Source organism: Bos mutus, chromosome 17 (genome assembly GCF_027580195.1).
Source record: "Bos mutus isolate GX-2022 chromosome 17, NWIPB_WYAK_1.1, whole genome shotgun sequence".
NCBI classification, from domain to species: domain Eukaryota; kingdom Metazoa; phylum Chordata; class Mammalia; order Artiodactyla; family Bovidae; genus Bos; species Bos mutus.
Genome location: NC_091633.1, coordinates 13,777,099 through 13,790,319, shown reverse-complemented (window position 1 = coordinate 13,790,319; position 13,221 = coordinate 13,777,099). Strand labels below are relative to the sequence as shown.

The 13,221-nt window shown below is 37.3% G+C and overlaps 1 protein-coding gene across 2 annotated transcripts in view; it reads left to right on the top strand.

The window, feature by feature from the left end:
• MED13L (mediator complex subunit 13L) overlaps positions 1-13,221 on the top strand; it is a 279,235-nt gene that overhangs the window by 209,935 nt on the left and 56,079 nt on the right. For both annotated transcript variants that reach the window (XM_070386094.1, XM_070386093.1), the window contains exons 5-7: positions 6,575-6,720; positions 9,217-9,411; positions 9,798-9,986. In XM_070386094.1, coding sequence (XP_070242195.1) covers positions 6,575-6,720; positions 9,217-9,411; positions 9,798-9,986 — 530 coding nt within the window. The remainder of the gene's footprint in view (positions 1-6,574; positions 6,721-9,216; positions 9,412-9,797; positions 9,987-13,221) is intronic.

The window sequence follows — 13,221 nt, the reverse complement described above, 5'->3', positions numbered from 1 at the left end:
TTCCGGTGAACACCCAGGACTGATCTCCTTTAGGATGGACTGGTTGGATCTCCTTGCAGTCCGAGGGACTCTCAAGAGTCTTCTCCAACACCACAGTTCAAAAGCATCAATTCTTCGGCTCTCAGCTTTCTTTATTCTCACATCCATACATGACTACTGGAAAAACGATAGCCTTGACTAGACAGACCTTTTTTGGCAAAGTAATGTCTCTGCTTTTTAACATGCTGTCTAGGGTGGTCATGACTTTCCTTCCAAGGAGTAAGTGTCTTTTAATTTCATGGCTGTAATCACCATCTGCAGTGATTTTGGAGCCCCAAAACATAAAGTCAGCCACTGTTTCCACTGTTTCCCCATCTATTTGCCATGAAGTGACAGGACCGGATGCCATAATCTTCGTTTTTTGAATGTTGAGCTTTAAGCCAGCTTTTCACTCTCCTCTTTCACTTTCATCAGGAGGCTCTTTAGATCTTCTTCATTTTCTGCCATAAGGGTGGTGTCATCTAAATATCTGAGGTTATTGATATTTCTCCCAGCAATCTTGATTCCAGCTTGTGCTTCTTCCAGCCCAGCGTTTCTCTTGATGTACTCTGCATAGAAGTTAAATAAGCAGGGTGACAATATACAGCCTTGATGTACTCCTTTTCCTTTTTGGAACCAGTCTGTTGTTCCATGTCCAGTTCTAACTGTTGCTTCCTGACCTGCATACAGGTTTCTCAAGAGGCAGATCAGGTGGTCTGGTATTCCCATCTCTTTCAGAATTTTCCACAGTTTATTGTGATCCACACAGTCCAAGACTTTGGCATAGTCAATAAAGCAGAAATAGATGTTTTTCTGGAACTCTCTGGCTTTTTTGACGATCCAGCAGATGTTGGCAGTTTGATCTCTGGTTCCTCTGCCTTTTCTAAAACCAGCTTGAACGTCTGGAAGTTCACGGTTCACGTATTGCTGAAGCCTGGCTTGGAGAATTTTGAGCATTACTTTACTAGCATGTGAGATGAGTGCAATTGTGTGGTAGTTTGAGCATTCTTTGGCGTTGCCTTTCTTTGAGATTGGAGTGAAAACTGACCTTTTCCAGTCCTGTGGCCACTGCTGAGTTTTCCAACTTTGGTGGCATATTGAGTGCAACACTTTAACAGCATCATCATTTAGGATTTGAAATAGCTCAACTGGAATTCCACCACTTCCACTAACTTTGTTCATAGTGATGCATCCTAAGGCCCACTTGACTTCGTATTCCAGGATGTCTGGCTCTAGGTGAGTGATCACACCATCGTGATTATCTGGGTCGTGAAGATCTTTTTTGTACAGTTCTTCTGTGTATTCTTGCCACCCCTCCTTACTATCTTCTGCTTCTGTTAGGTCCGTACCATTTCTGTCCTTTATTGAGCGAGCCCATCTTTTCATGAAATGTTCCCTTGGTATCTCATTTTCTGGAAGAAATCTCTAGTCTTTCCCATTCTATTGTTTTCCTGTATTCTTTGCATTGATCACTGAGGAAGGCTTTCTTATCTCTCCTTGCTATTCTTTGGAACTCTGCATTCAAACAGGTATATCTTTCCTTTTCTCCTTTGCTTTTTGCTTCTCTTCTTTTCACAGCTATTTGTAAGGCCTCCTCAGACAGCCATTTTGCTTTTTTACGTTTCTTTTTCTTAGGGATGGTCTTGATCTCTGTCTCCTGTACAGTGTCACAAACCTCTGTCCATAGTTCATCAGGCACTCTCTCTATCATCAGATCTAGTCCCTTAAATCTATTTCTCACTTCCACTGTATAATCAGAAGGGATTTGATTTAGGTCATACCTGAATGGTCTAGTGGTTTTCCCCACTTTCTTCAATTTAAGTCTGAATTTGGCAATAAGGAGTTCATGATCTGAGCCACAGTCAGCTCCCGGTCTTGTTTTTGCTGGCTATATAGAGCTTCTCCATCTTTGGCTGCAAAGACTATAATCAGTCTGATTTTGGTGTTGACCATCTGGTGAGGTCCATGGGTGTGGTTTAATTTTGCATGTCTGGTGTATTACGTAGATGGATTTAGTATTTTTCAGCCATTCAGATGATCTTTATCTTTTTGATAGTGAATAAATTATACCTGTATTTCCAAATTCACCTTACAGTTGTCGTCTTCATAACACCAGAGTTATTTATAGATTGGTTATTTAGTGATATCAGTAGTAATGCTACTATTATACTAATCATTTTATTTACATGTTGATTATTTGACCTTAGTCAATAGAGGGAGAAAGATAAGGGAGCCCTAACAGAGTAGCGTGCTGTAGTGAAGAGCAGGTAAAGCTGTGGAAATCAAGACTACTCCTGAGTGGCAGAGAGTATGGGAGTCCCTTCACAGAGAAAAGGAAAGCTGTAGTCCTCTAGCGTTCTGGGGGAGAGTGAGGTGAGTGCAGCAGCGGACAGGTGTATGGTGAAAAGGAGAGGAAGGATCCCTAAATTTCAAGTCTAATTCCAGCTACGCTTCTAAGAATGGCATTTGCAGGCCATACTTTTTATCCTTATCTTCTCATCTGTAAAATGAGGAGAGTTGACTTTTATATCAGACAACCTGAATTTGGCTTTTAGGCAGGTTTGTAGATCAGGGCAATACGGTAGTTGTTATGTGTCTGCATTGTATAAAGACATTTGACATAGTAATCTTTCAGAGTGTCCTTTGTAGACAAGAAACTATACATGAATGGCAGCACTTGGGAGCATTTGTAACTGGAAAATTACCTGATAAAGTGACTCAGGATTCTTTCCTCAGTATAGTCTCATTCACCATTTTTAGCACTGACATGGATAAAGATATTGATGCTTGCTGATTAAATATCCAGCATGTTAGATAACAGAGTCAGAATCAAAGATGATCTCAGCAGGCTTCAACTAAGAGCCAAATGTGGTGAGATGAAAGACTGGGTTCCTCTAGTTGGGCCAGCAGGCACTGCACAAGACGGGAGGCGGGGGCTTCCTTCAGATCCTGCCTCCATTACCTTCTGTGTGACCCCTGGCCCCACATTCAAAAAGTAGAAAAGAGTATTGAGAATCCTTTCTTTATTCCCTAGTCATACCACTGCATTCCCCAAAGGCAGCCAAAATTATTAGGTTTTTAAAGTGAATCCTTCCAGAGAAATTTTATGCCAGGGTAAGCAGATTGTGTGTGCATATATTTTTCTCCCCACTCTCGCATTTTTATACAGATGGGTGTATATGATTCACAGCAATTTTGTACCTTGTTTTTTTCCTCATCTTTTATGGGTTTATGTGGTAGGTTTTTATGTATCAGTATTTTCTTTTAAGTGGTATTATTTTGTAGGGATGTATCATAGTTTGGTTAACCAGTCCTTTACAAATGGGCATTTTGTCTGTCTGTCGTTGTTAACTATTACAGGCAATGCTGTAAGTGTTATCTGTGTAGTCTTAGAAGTGGCAAAAGCCTCCTTAGGTCATCAGTATTGTCCTCCTTGCCCTCTTGTTTCTTGTAATCTTAGGGGAAAAAAAAGAATTTTATAGCTGAAAAGGATTTATTTGCCATAAAGTTCAGTGATTCTTGAAGCATGAACCTTGAGCTAGGAGTAGCAGCAGCAGCACTGAGAATAGGATGGAAATGCAGATTCTTGGGGCTCATTCTAGACCTTCTGAATGAGAATTTCTCGGGGTGAAGGGGCAGCAATTTGTGCCAGCATCTGACTTGACATATGAGGAAGCTGTGATCAGAACAGTAAAGTAACTTACCAAACATTTTGTAGTTACTGGTGGCTTCTGTTCTATTTCCCCCATAACTTGTTGTTTTTCTTGTGTAGTTTTGTCTCTTTAGAAAAAAAAAAAAGTTTTGTTTTTAAAAGTTATCAATATAGAAAATAGGTCACTGATTGACTTCCTACTGTTTTCATTTGTGTTTCTCTGTGTCTTTTGTGAAATGAAGTGAAGTCGCTCAGTCATGTCTGACTCTCTGCGACCCCGTGGACTGTAGCCCACAAGGCTTCCCCATCCATGGGATTCTCCAGGCAAGAACACTGGAGTGGGTTGCTATTTCCTTCTCCAGGGGATCTTCCTGGCCCAGGGATCGAACCCAGGTCTCCTGCATTGCAGGCAGACTCTTTAACCTCTGAGCCTCTTTTGGAACATTGCAAATTCAAATTGAATTCTATTTTGAGGTTTTTATCTCGATTCTTTAGATTGAGCCAACTTTTAAAAACCAAACCTTAAATTGGCTCCCTGCTATTTTTCACATGGGAAGACTTTTGGTTGTCTCAAGGGTGACCTCTGACTTCTTTTTTCAGACTTCTTTTTCCTTTCCCATCACGTCCTGTCTCTCCTCCTTTTAGAATTTCTAAGCTATATCCTGTTCTTAACTACATCTATTCCTTGCCTCACATTGCCTCTCTTACTTTTTCTTTTCTCTATACTGAAATCACACTTTCATCTGATTTCATCTTCTTTGAAGCATTTGGACTTCGAAATTGAAAAAATCAGTACACTTTAGCCTTCCCATGGCATTTTGGTTTTCTGTTTCTGTACTTGACTTTATTGTACTGATAAGCATTTATGTCAGCCTTAGTTTATACACCCCTTGAGGACATGAACCATATTTTATTCATTGTCACTATTCAGACTTCTTGTACCATTCTGACTTCCTGATTGATAGACAAAGGTAGGTTGTGTTTGTGTTCATGCACAGTTGGGATTTGGTAGAAGAGCAAGCGCGCTCTGGGCTGTACTCAGAATCTGTAACTCTCACCAGTGGCCTTATTACTATTCAGATGACTGCTTGGGTTAATAAGCATGAGAGGGATATGTCAGATCCTCCTTCTCTACTGGATTTTACAAACGAAAACGACCAGTCCACAGTCAGTTGATGCGTATGTTGGTGTTTTACATGCCTGGAATAATGTTGTGCTTGGGGGATGCTATGTGTTCAGTGTCGTTTCCATAAATGAAGGACAGCACATGTTGACACTCCTGTATATTTGTATACATTTAAATTACATGCATTGTTTCCTCTTTGTGAACTTGAAACTTAGACATAAGGTGCTAAGGAGAAGTTTCAGTTTATTATCTTACGATTACTCTGTTGTGCTAAATACCCAAATATCAAGTCTCGGTGTGTCTGTCCTATTGAGGAAGCTGCACATTTGAGTAAAACACAAAATTTTCTCAGATCATTGCAACGTACTTGTCAAGGTAGACTATATTAATATATGCTTTCCTGTAGGAATAGAGTGAAAATGTCATTTTTATTTCAGTTTTCCAAAATCATTATAATTTTTTTTTTAAAGTGTTTCTTTCTTTTTTTTTTTTTTATTCTTCCAATTTTATTTTATTTTTAAACTTTACATAATTGTATTAGTTTTGCCAAATATCAAAATGAATCCGCCACAGGTATACATGTGTTCCCCATCCCGAACCCTCCTCCCTCCTCCCTCCCCATACCATCCCTCTGGGCCGTCCCAGTGCACCAGCCCCAAGCATCCAGCATCATGCATCGAACCTGGACTGGCAACTCGTTTCCTACATGATATTTTACATGTTTCATTGCCATTCTCCCAAATCTTCCCACCCTCTCCCTCTCCCACAGAGTCCATAAGACTATTCTATACATCAGTGTCTCTTTTGCTGTCTCGTACACCGGGTTATTGTTACCATCTTTCTAAATTCCATATATGTGCGTTAGTATACTGTATTTATAATTTTATACTTAGATTTTAATTTTATGAGTGGTACTCAAAATATACTTTATAATATTTTAGAGAACTTTTGAAAAAAAGGAAATCTTGGAAGATGAGTTTTCAAATGGTCATTGCTTAGAATATAGTGATTTTGGTTCATCAGGCAAATGTTCTTATAAGCTGTCTTGAGAAATGGAGATGTTATGGGTGACTTAAGGCCAAAGTTAACAACTTTGAAAGAATGTGCCACTATAGTAATTTTGAAATTATTTTTCTCCAAGACACATCATTTTTTCAATTTTTAGCAAATTGTGTGGAAAATGGAGAAGTGGAATGCTTTAATAAAATTTTGTGATCAGAGGTAAATTGTGAAAATTAAATATAATCAATCACCAGTCCATTTAGAAACATATTATCTTAGCAGTTGTATATTGGAAATTTACATATAGTAGTGTTCTTAATTGCTATCTTTAGATCAATAAGTTTAATAACCTTATTGTAATGGTATAAGATTGTAAACTTGATCTTACTGTTATGTCATACCAAACACAAGCAAAACTACTTTGTCATCGTTCCTAGTCACTTAAAAGCCAGTTCAGATAGTAACACACAAGAAGGTAGAAAAACGTGTTCTTTTCCTGTCCTTGGGAGCTTATAGTTGGAGAATCTGTGCAAAGGAAGCAGAAAGCGTTCTACACAGTCATTTCCAGTTTTGCAGTGAGACCTAACTTTCTATTTATCTGGCATCTTTAATTACCATTGTTATTTGTCCACAGCGATGGAAAGTTTGTGCTTGTTAATACCATCTAGGGCAGGCTCGATAAATTAAAGCTGTGTCCCGTCTGTGTTTCTGTGTCTAGCACCTATTTATTTCCCACCAAAATGTAGAGCTGAGTTTCTCATTTTGTCTTTTTCTAGTGAGCATTTGTCCTGTGCGTTCACATTCTTTCTTCACGGGGAAAGTAATGTATGCACAAGTGTGGAGATTGCCCAACACCAGCCAATTTATTTGATCAATGAGGAGCATATCCACATGGCTCAGTCTTCACCTGCACCATTTCAAGGTAAGTAAACAATGATGTTCCTCCTCTCCACCACTCCCTACCTGGTGGATAGCCACCTTGCCCAGTGAAGTTTCATGGAATGAGGTAGTATCTGAAATGGACGTGTTGAGCTAAGCAGGAAGGGTTAGTTTCTGAAGAAGAAAGGGAAGACCACAAGTAAGTGATGATAGCTTGCTCATTTTTTTACTGAAAGCTTCCCTCAGCTACAACATGGTCTTAAGTGTGTTGAAGAATAAAGTGTGGAGGATTTCCTAAAGATCAAAAATCTTATAAGTTAAAGGTTTTCCTTGTTTTCTTTGTCCTATGGTTTTAGGACTGTAATGACTAACAGAGAGTTACTATTAAGCTTTGTACTCTTTGAAATTCTAACCAAAATCAAATTCCTGGAGTTGTATAGTCTGTAGTTTCTTTATTAATACCTTATTTTCTTTTAATTTTAGACTGCGTGGGTTGTAGATATTTGGTTGTAATTTAACTTACATTCATATTTTCATGAATGCTCAACTGATTACCTAGATATCACCAAATAACATGTTTCTTTTTTCTAGCTATATATTCTAAAGCTTTGGTTTTGTCTTTGGAATTCATAATTTTCTATAAATAACTGTTTTTAAATGTTATAATATTAAATTGAACCATATAGAAACTTTTTTTTTTTAGTTTAATCTTATCAATTCTAGAGATGCCTGGTTGAAATAGCCTTAGTATATCGCAAAATGTAATTTAAAAAATATTTTTAATAAAATTGACTAAAGTATTTATATAATAGTCAAATGAGTGTTTAGCCTCCATATTATTTATATTGGTTTTTGGTCTTATACAAATGATTGTAAGTTAATTTGATGAAATCAGCTTTTTCTTGCCCTAAAGATTGTTAAGCCTTTTTTTTTTTTTTTAAGCTAAAAAAGAACATTGAACCTCATGTAATTTTGTCCTGATTATTGGCTGCATTTTCCTCCATCTAGCAACACATTTTAAACTGTGTACTTTATTATTCTGTAGTTTTTGGGATGTTTTATGTATGAACTGCTATATTATTCAAAACAGCCTAGTTCTCAAACTGTACACTTGAGTTGTACAATATGCTCATTTTGTGGATTGTCAGGATTATTTAAACACTATGTTTCCTTGACTCTGAAAGTGCTGAGGATCATCTGACTTTAGATTTTGTGGAGCAAAATAAAAGCATTTACTTTAAGTAACAAAAGGAATTACTAGTCATGAGAAAAGATGACTAAGCTTCTAAGTTGGGAAAGATAATATTGGCCATACTTGGTCCCTGTAGACTACTTACTTTAAATATTACTGGTTTGTTACTAATATCTCGAATCATGGAAGACTTTGTGGGGCATTATCCTGCTTATTTCCCATTATTGGTGTAGAGAAGTTACATTCTTAGGGCAGGTGTTGGTATATAGACAATTATAGTGAACATAATTAATCATATTGATGTGGGGATTTCTTAGAAGTGTTAAAACAGGAAAATTGCCCTTGATTAGCTGTGTTGCTTAGATCAGTATTTCTCCATTTTTATCCATACAGAGTAGCAGAAGGCAACACGAAATATGTGATGTCTTTAACCATCTCTGTCTTGATTGATGTGACGTATCATCCAGCAGTTAAGAAAAAAACTGTCTCCCAAAAGGACCTCCCAGTTAATGCTTATGCTGAGATTTGTTTTTATAAATCAGAGTTAAGGAAAAGTGACTTTTATCCCTAGAAAAGTGTTATTTGAAATGTCGAAATACTCACTGTGAGAATAAGAACTGAGTTATACAGTGTTATGTTAACTGCATTTTTGTGTCTAGCTCAGTGAAAATGACATCAAGGTCAAACAGTGAAAGAGTAAGAGAAAAGGACTTTTTAAGTCCTTTACTTTACGTAAAATAAATTTTATTTTAGAGTTGTTTAATCAGCAGACCTCTAAAATAGTTGTAACTGAAATTATACATAACATTATGTTTCAGATTTGGTACATTAAGACTTTTCTGCCAATAGACGTTTTATTTATGTATTATTTTTAAATTACCTCAAATATTAGGAAGTCTCAGGAAATCATAGGGAGAGCATTCAAGTCCCAGGCTGGTTTCAGGATATATGTATTGAATGGTCTTCTGTCATGGAAGATTCAGTATTCACACTGTATGAGCTATTACCAAATTGATGTTTATATGCTTTAATGTATAGATAGGTAATATGTAGATAGCTTATGTATAGATAGCTTATATATTGTGTGTTGATGTACTTGTCTGATGGTGTTAATTATATCTCCTCCCATTTGATTTCCTTCAAAAATTGATTTGAGTTGAGAGGCATATAAAAAGTACTAAAATTAGAAATTTTTTTAAATTACACTTAAAAAGGAGTTAGGAAATAAAGAGCAGTATACATCAAATGATAATATGCCTCACCCTAAAACTACCGTGTATGTAGCATTACACTTAAGTAGAAATTATTACTCTGATGTGTAACACATGTTTCTCCTGTCTGCTTCAGTACTGGTAAGTCCTTATGGCTTAAACGGCACGCTAACAGGCCAAGCATACAAGATGTCAGACCCAGCCACCCGTAAGTTGATAGAGGAATGGCAGTATTTCTACCCAATGGTGCTGAAAAAGAAAGAAGAAATGAAAGAAGAGGAAGAGTTGGGATATGATGATGATTTCCCTGTGGCAGTAGAAGTAATTGTTGGTAAGAGAAAATGTTTTGCCTGAAGAACTTAATTCTATCTTCTTCATCTTGCTTAATTTAAAAAGATAATCATTCAGATTCATCAAAAATAATCTCCATAATTTCCCCATCTTTTTGAATTCTCTTGACACAGTGGTATTTGCTGAGTAGTTATCTTGCCTGAAGCACCAATGGTCCCTGTATTCCAAATGCTATTATGATAATGTTGGAACACATGTTTAAATAGCTATTAACTTATGAAAGGATGGAACCTATCACTTTTGACAGTACCTAATGAGAGTCTCATTTTCACCAGTGAGCTTTGACTCTGACCACTGGAATAATAAATTTGGCAGTCTGGCATGACCTTTTTCTCAGGCCTGTTCTCTCGCTCGCTCTCCTCACAGGTGGTGTTCGGATGGTTTATCCTTCAGCTTTTGTGCTGATCTCTCAGAATGACATCCCAGTTCCTCAGAGTGTGGCCAGTACCGGGGGCCATATTACTGTTGGGCAGCAGGGGCTTGGGAGCGTGAAGGACCCAAGTAACTGCGGGATGCCTCTCACCCCTCCCACTTCTCCAGAACAGGCTATCATGGGTGAGTACGATCCAGGAACATCCTGGGGGGAAGAGATCCCAGAAAGTCATGTAGCACCCCTGCCACGGAACAGATGAGAAAACACACGGAGAAATTCCTGGTGGAAGAGATGGAAATAGACTAATGTGGGATTTTACAAAATAGAGAAGGAAAATTGTAAACAATTGATGTGCTTCAGAATTTTAATTGTGTCTATTCGTCTTTACTCCAATTAAACACCTTCGTTGTTTCTCTTCAGTTCTACACATGCATCTACCCTTTTACACTGATGTGCATGCGTGCACACACATGCAATCAGGAGACGAGATGTGGCGAAAAATACTAAATCAGAGAATAGTTGATGTGCTTGTCCACTTGGCTGTTGCTAGACAGGGACAAGTCTTGGGTGAATTCTCTTTTCTTGTTATAAAGATAGTCTGACATCCAAGAGCTCTGAATAAATGCTTTGTCCTTTCAATAATCTGTCTACACTAATGACAGATATTAATTAACTTGAAAAATTTGCCCATTTCAAGATTCTTCCTTCTTGAGAAAATTCAGAAATTATTTAAATTGGGAAGATGTTTCCTTTGTCGAGTAGTATATATTCTATATTAACTTTGTTGTTGTTATAGTTGACTTCGTTTTAATTGAAAATATGGTCACTAAGAAAAGGATAATCATCGCACTTGAGCTGAAGTAAGATTATTTATAGGTATTTAATGTGGGCCATATTGGCAGGAACATCAGTAAACGAAGTCTTGTCCTCTAAACTTTGAAAACAGACTATCAAGCATGATACATGTTCATCACGTGGTAATTTTCATGAGAATGAAATAAGGCAGTATTTAAAAATTGCTGCCATAGTGCTTGACATGTAGTGACATTCAGTAAATGTGCATGGTTAAATGACATATTGGGGGAAAGTATAGACTTTGTGATTGAACACACCTTTTAAAACCTAGCTTTAGTTTTTACTACGTGAGTGACCTTATTTAATTCTCTTACTTGTTTTGAACACCAGTTTCCTTCTCTGTTAAGTTCTATATAGTTTCCAGGACTGTTATACATGTTAGATCATGTACCTGACAGTGTTTGATAAACAGTAAAGCAATATACAAACAGTAGTACAAGAATTCAAAGAAGTGCTCAGAACTCCAGTTTTAACACACAGTATTGTTATCAGCTTCCCAGGCGGTGCTAGTAGCAAAGAATCCGCCTGCCAATGCCGGGGGATGTAAGAGACTTGGGTTCGATCCCTGGGTTGGGAAGATCCCCTGAAGGAGGGCATGGCAACCCACTCCAGTGTTCTTGCCTGGAGAATCCCGTGGACAGGGGAGCCTGGTGGGCTAAGTCCGTAGGGTCACAAAGAGTCCGACACAGCTGAAGCAACATAGCACACACATTAAGTTATCTGGAAGGAATAACTCAGATATTGTGTGAGGGACATAGAAATGAACTTGTAACCTTAGGGGTTTAGGGTTTTGGTGGGTTGTTTAGGCTGGCCTACACGGCTTACAGAATCTTAGTTCTGCCACCAGGGATTGAACCTGTGCCCCTTGCAGTGGAAGCACAGAGTCCTAACCATTGGACTGCCAGGAAATTCCTAGCCTTTGTTTTTAAGAGCCTTGTAGTTGCTAAGATGGTGAAAAAATGTACTACATCCAGCTCTGAATACAGTAGAGCAGAGAATTTGGACGATCCCTTGTGAAAGGATTTGCCATCAGTTGATTTTTATTAAAACTACTTTTAAACTGAAAAAGCAGAAAAACCCTTGTATAGTCTTTTTATAATTATAATAACACCATAGAGAAGACATATTAATAAGTCTAGAATTGTCAATATTTTGAAAAATGTTAACCATATTTCATATGGAAGTTTGGATTTTTAACAAACTACAGAAGTCATCAGTTTTTGTTTACATTTGTTACTGTTTTGCCTGGTATTTAGTAAAATTTGTGTTCAGCTTAAAATTGAAGGCCTGCTCTGGGCATGATGCCTTGACCTTTGATTAGTTCAGAACTCTTAAATTCATAATTCAGAAAAAAATGTTTTATTCTGGTGGATTTCAGGTGTGTACTTTTACAACTATAGATCTTTAGATTTCTACTCTGTGTATATCATTGTGCTACACCCTGGGTAAATAAATCTCTTGATGTCTCCTTATTTCCTAAAACAGAAACACTGAATGAGAGTGACTGATGTATTTGTCATAAAATTAATTTGTCCAGCTTTATACATCATAACATCGAATTACAGCTTAGGACCCCTAATGCTCCATCTGTGAGAATCCTGCTCAGCCTCGTCACTCTGCACTTGAATGATGTTGAACACTGCCATGCTTTCCTGGGCATAGGACAAAGAGGGTTACTTTGCCTCTTAAAATGGCCAAGAGTCTCCTAGATTGGCACAGGACCTGGGAGGGCCAGAGTTCTGACTTGTGTGAATAGATAGATCAGCTTGCCTCTTCTGTTTATGGAGATAATTTGAGAAGCATTGAATATGCATTTAACAACATGTAATACAAGTCTCATTTAATTCCATGTAAGATACCACCCACATTTTAGTTAAATCATTAAAAGCTACTGAAAAACTATTAACCTACCTTCAATCAGAAAAGAGTCTGGCTGGCTTTCCCCACAACCTCTCCTGTTTTGGTCATAAATAATTCCTTTATGATACCATGGACTGATGGTCTGTTTGGCTATACTGTTGAGTGTTTGGGGTCAAAGGGCTATGCTCTCTACTTCTGTTTGTTGTGCTACTTTGCCTAGTTTTATAATAGGCATTTGAAAATCCATTGTAAAGTCAGAATGAAATATTTTGTCCTGTGAGCCAAGTTAGAGAACTTTTAAGATTAAAAGATAGCAGTGAAAGATCAAATTTCTTGTCTCTGTTAATTTATCTCATTTATATTATAACAGTACTTTTCTGGGGAACAAGAAAGCTTCAGTTCCTAAGAATGTAAGCATTGGGGTTTGCTTTATTAAAAAAGTGGAACTGAGACTAACCAGTTAATTCCATACAATGGTGGTTTTGCATTGATACCAAGAAATATTAGTTTGTAATATTAGGTTGCTTCTTTCTTTTTCACATGAAAGTGAAGGATTTCAGAGCACTTTAAAATTATTTCATTTGAGATATTTTGCATCATAATTCTATCAGGAATAAAACCCTCAATATGTTTATGAAATCAAATAGATAAAAGTAATCGAATCAGAATTTAATACTGAAAATTGACTTCATTATTTGTCTT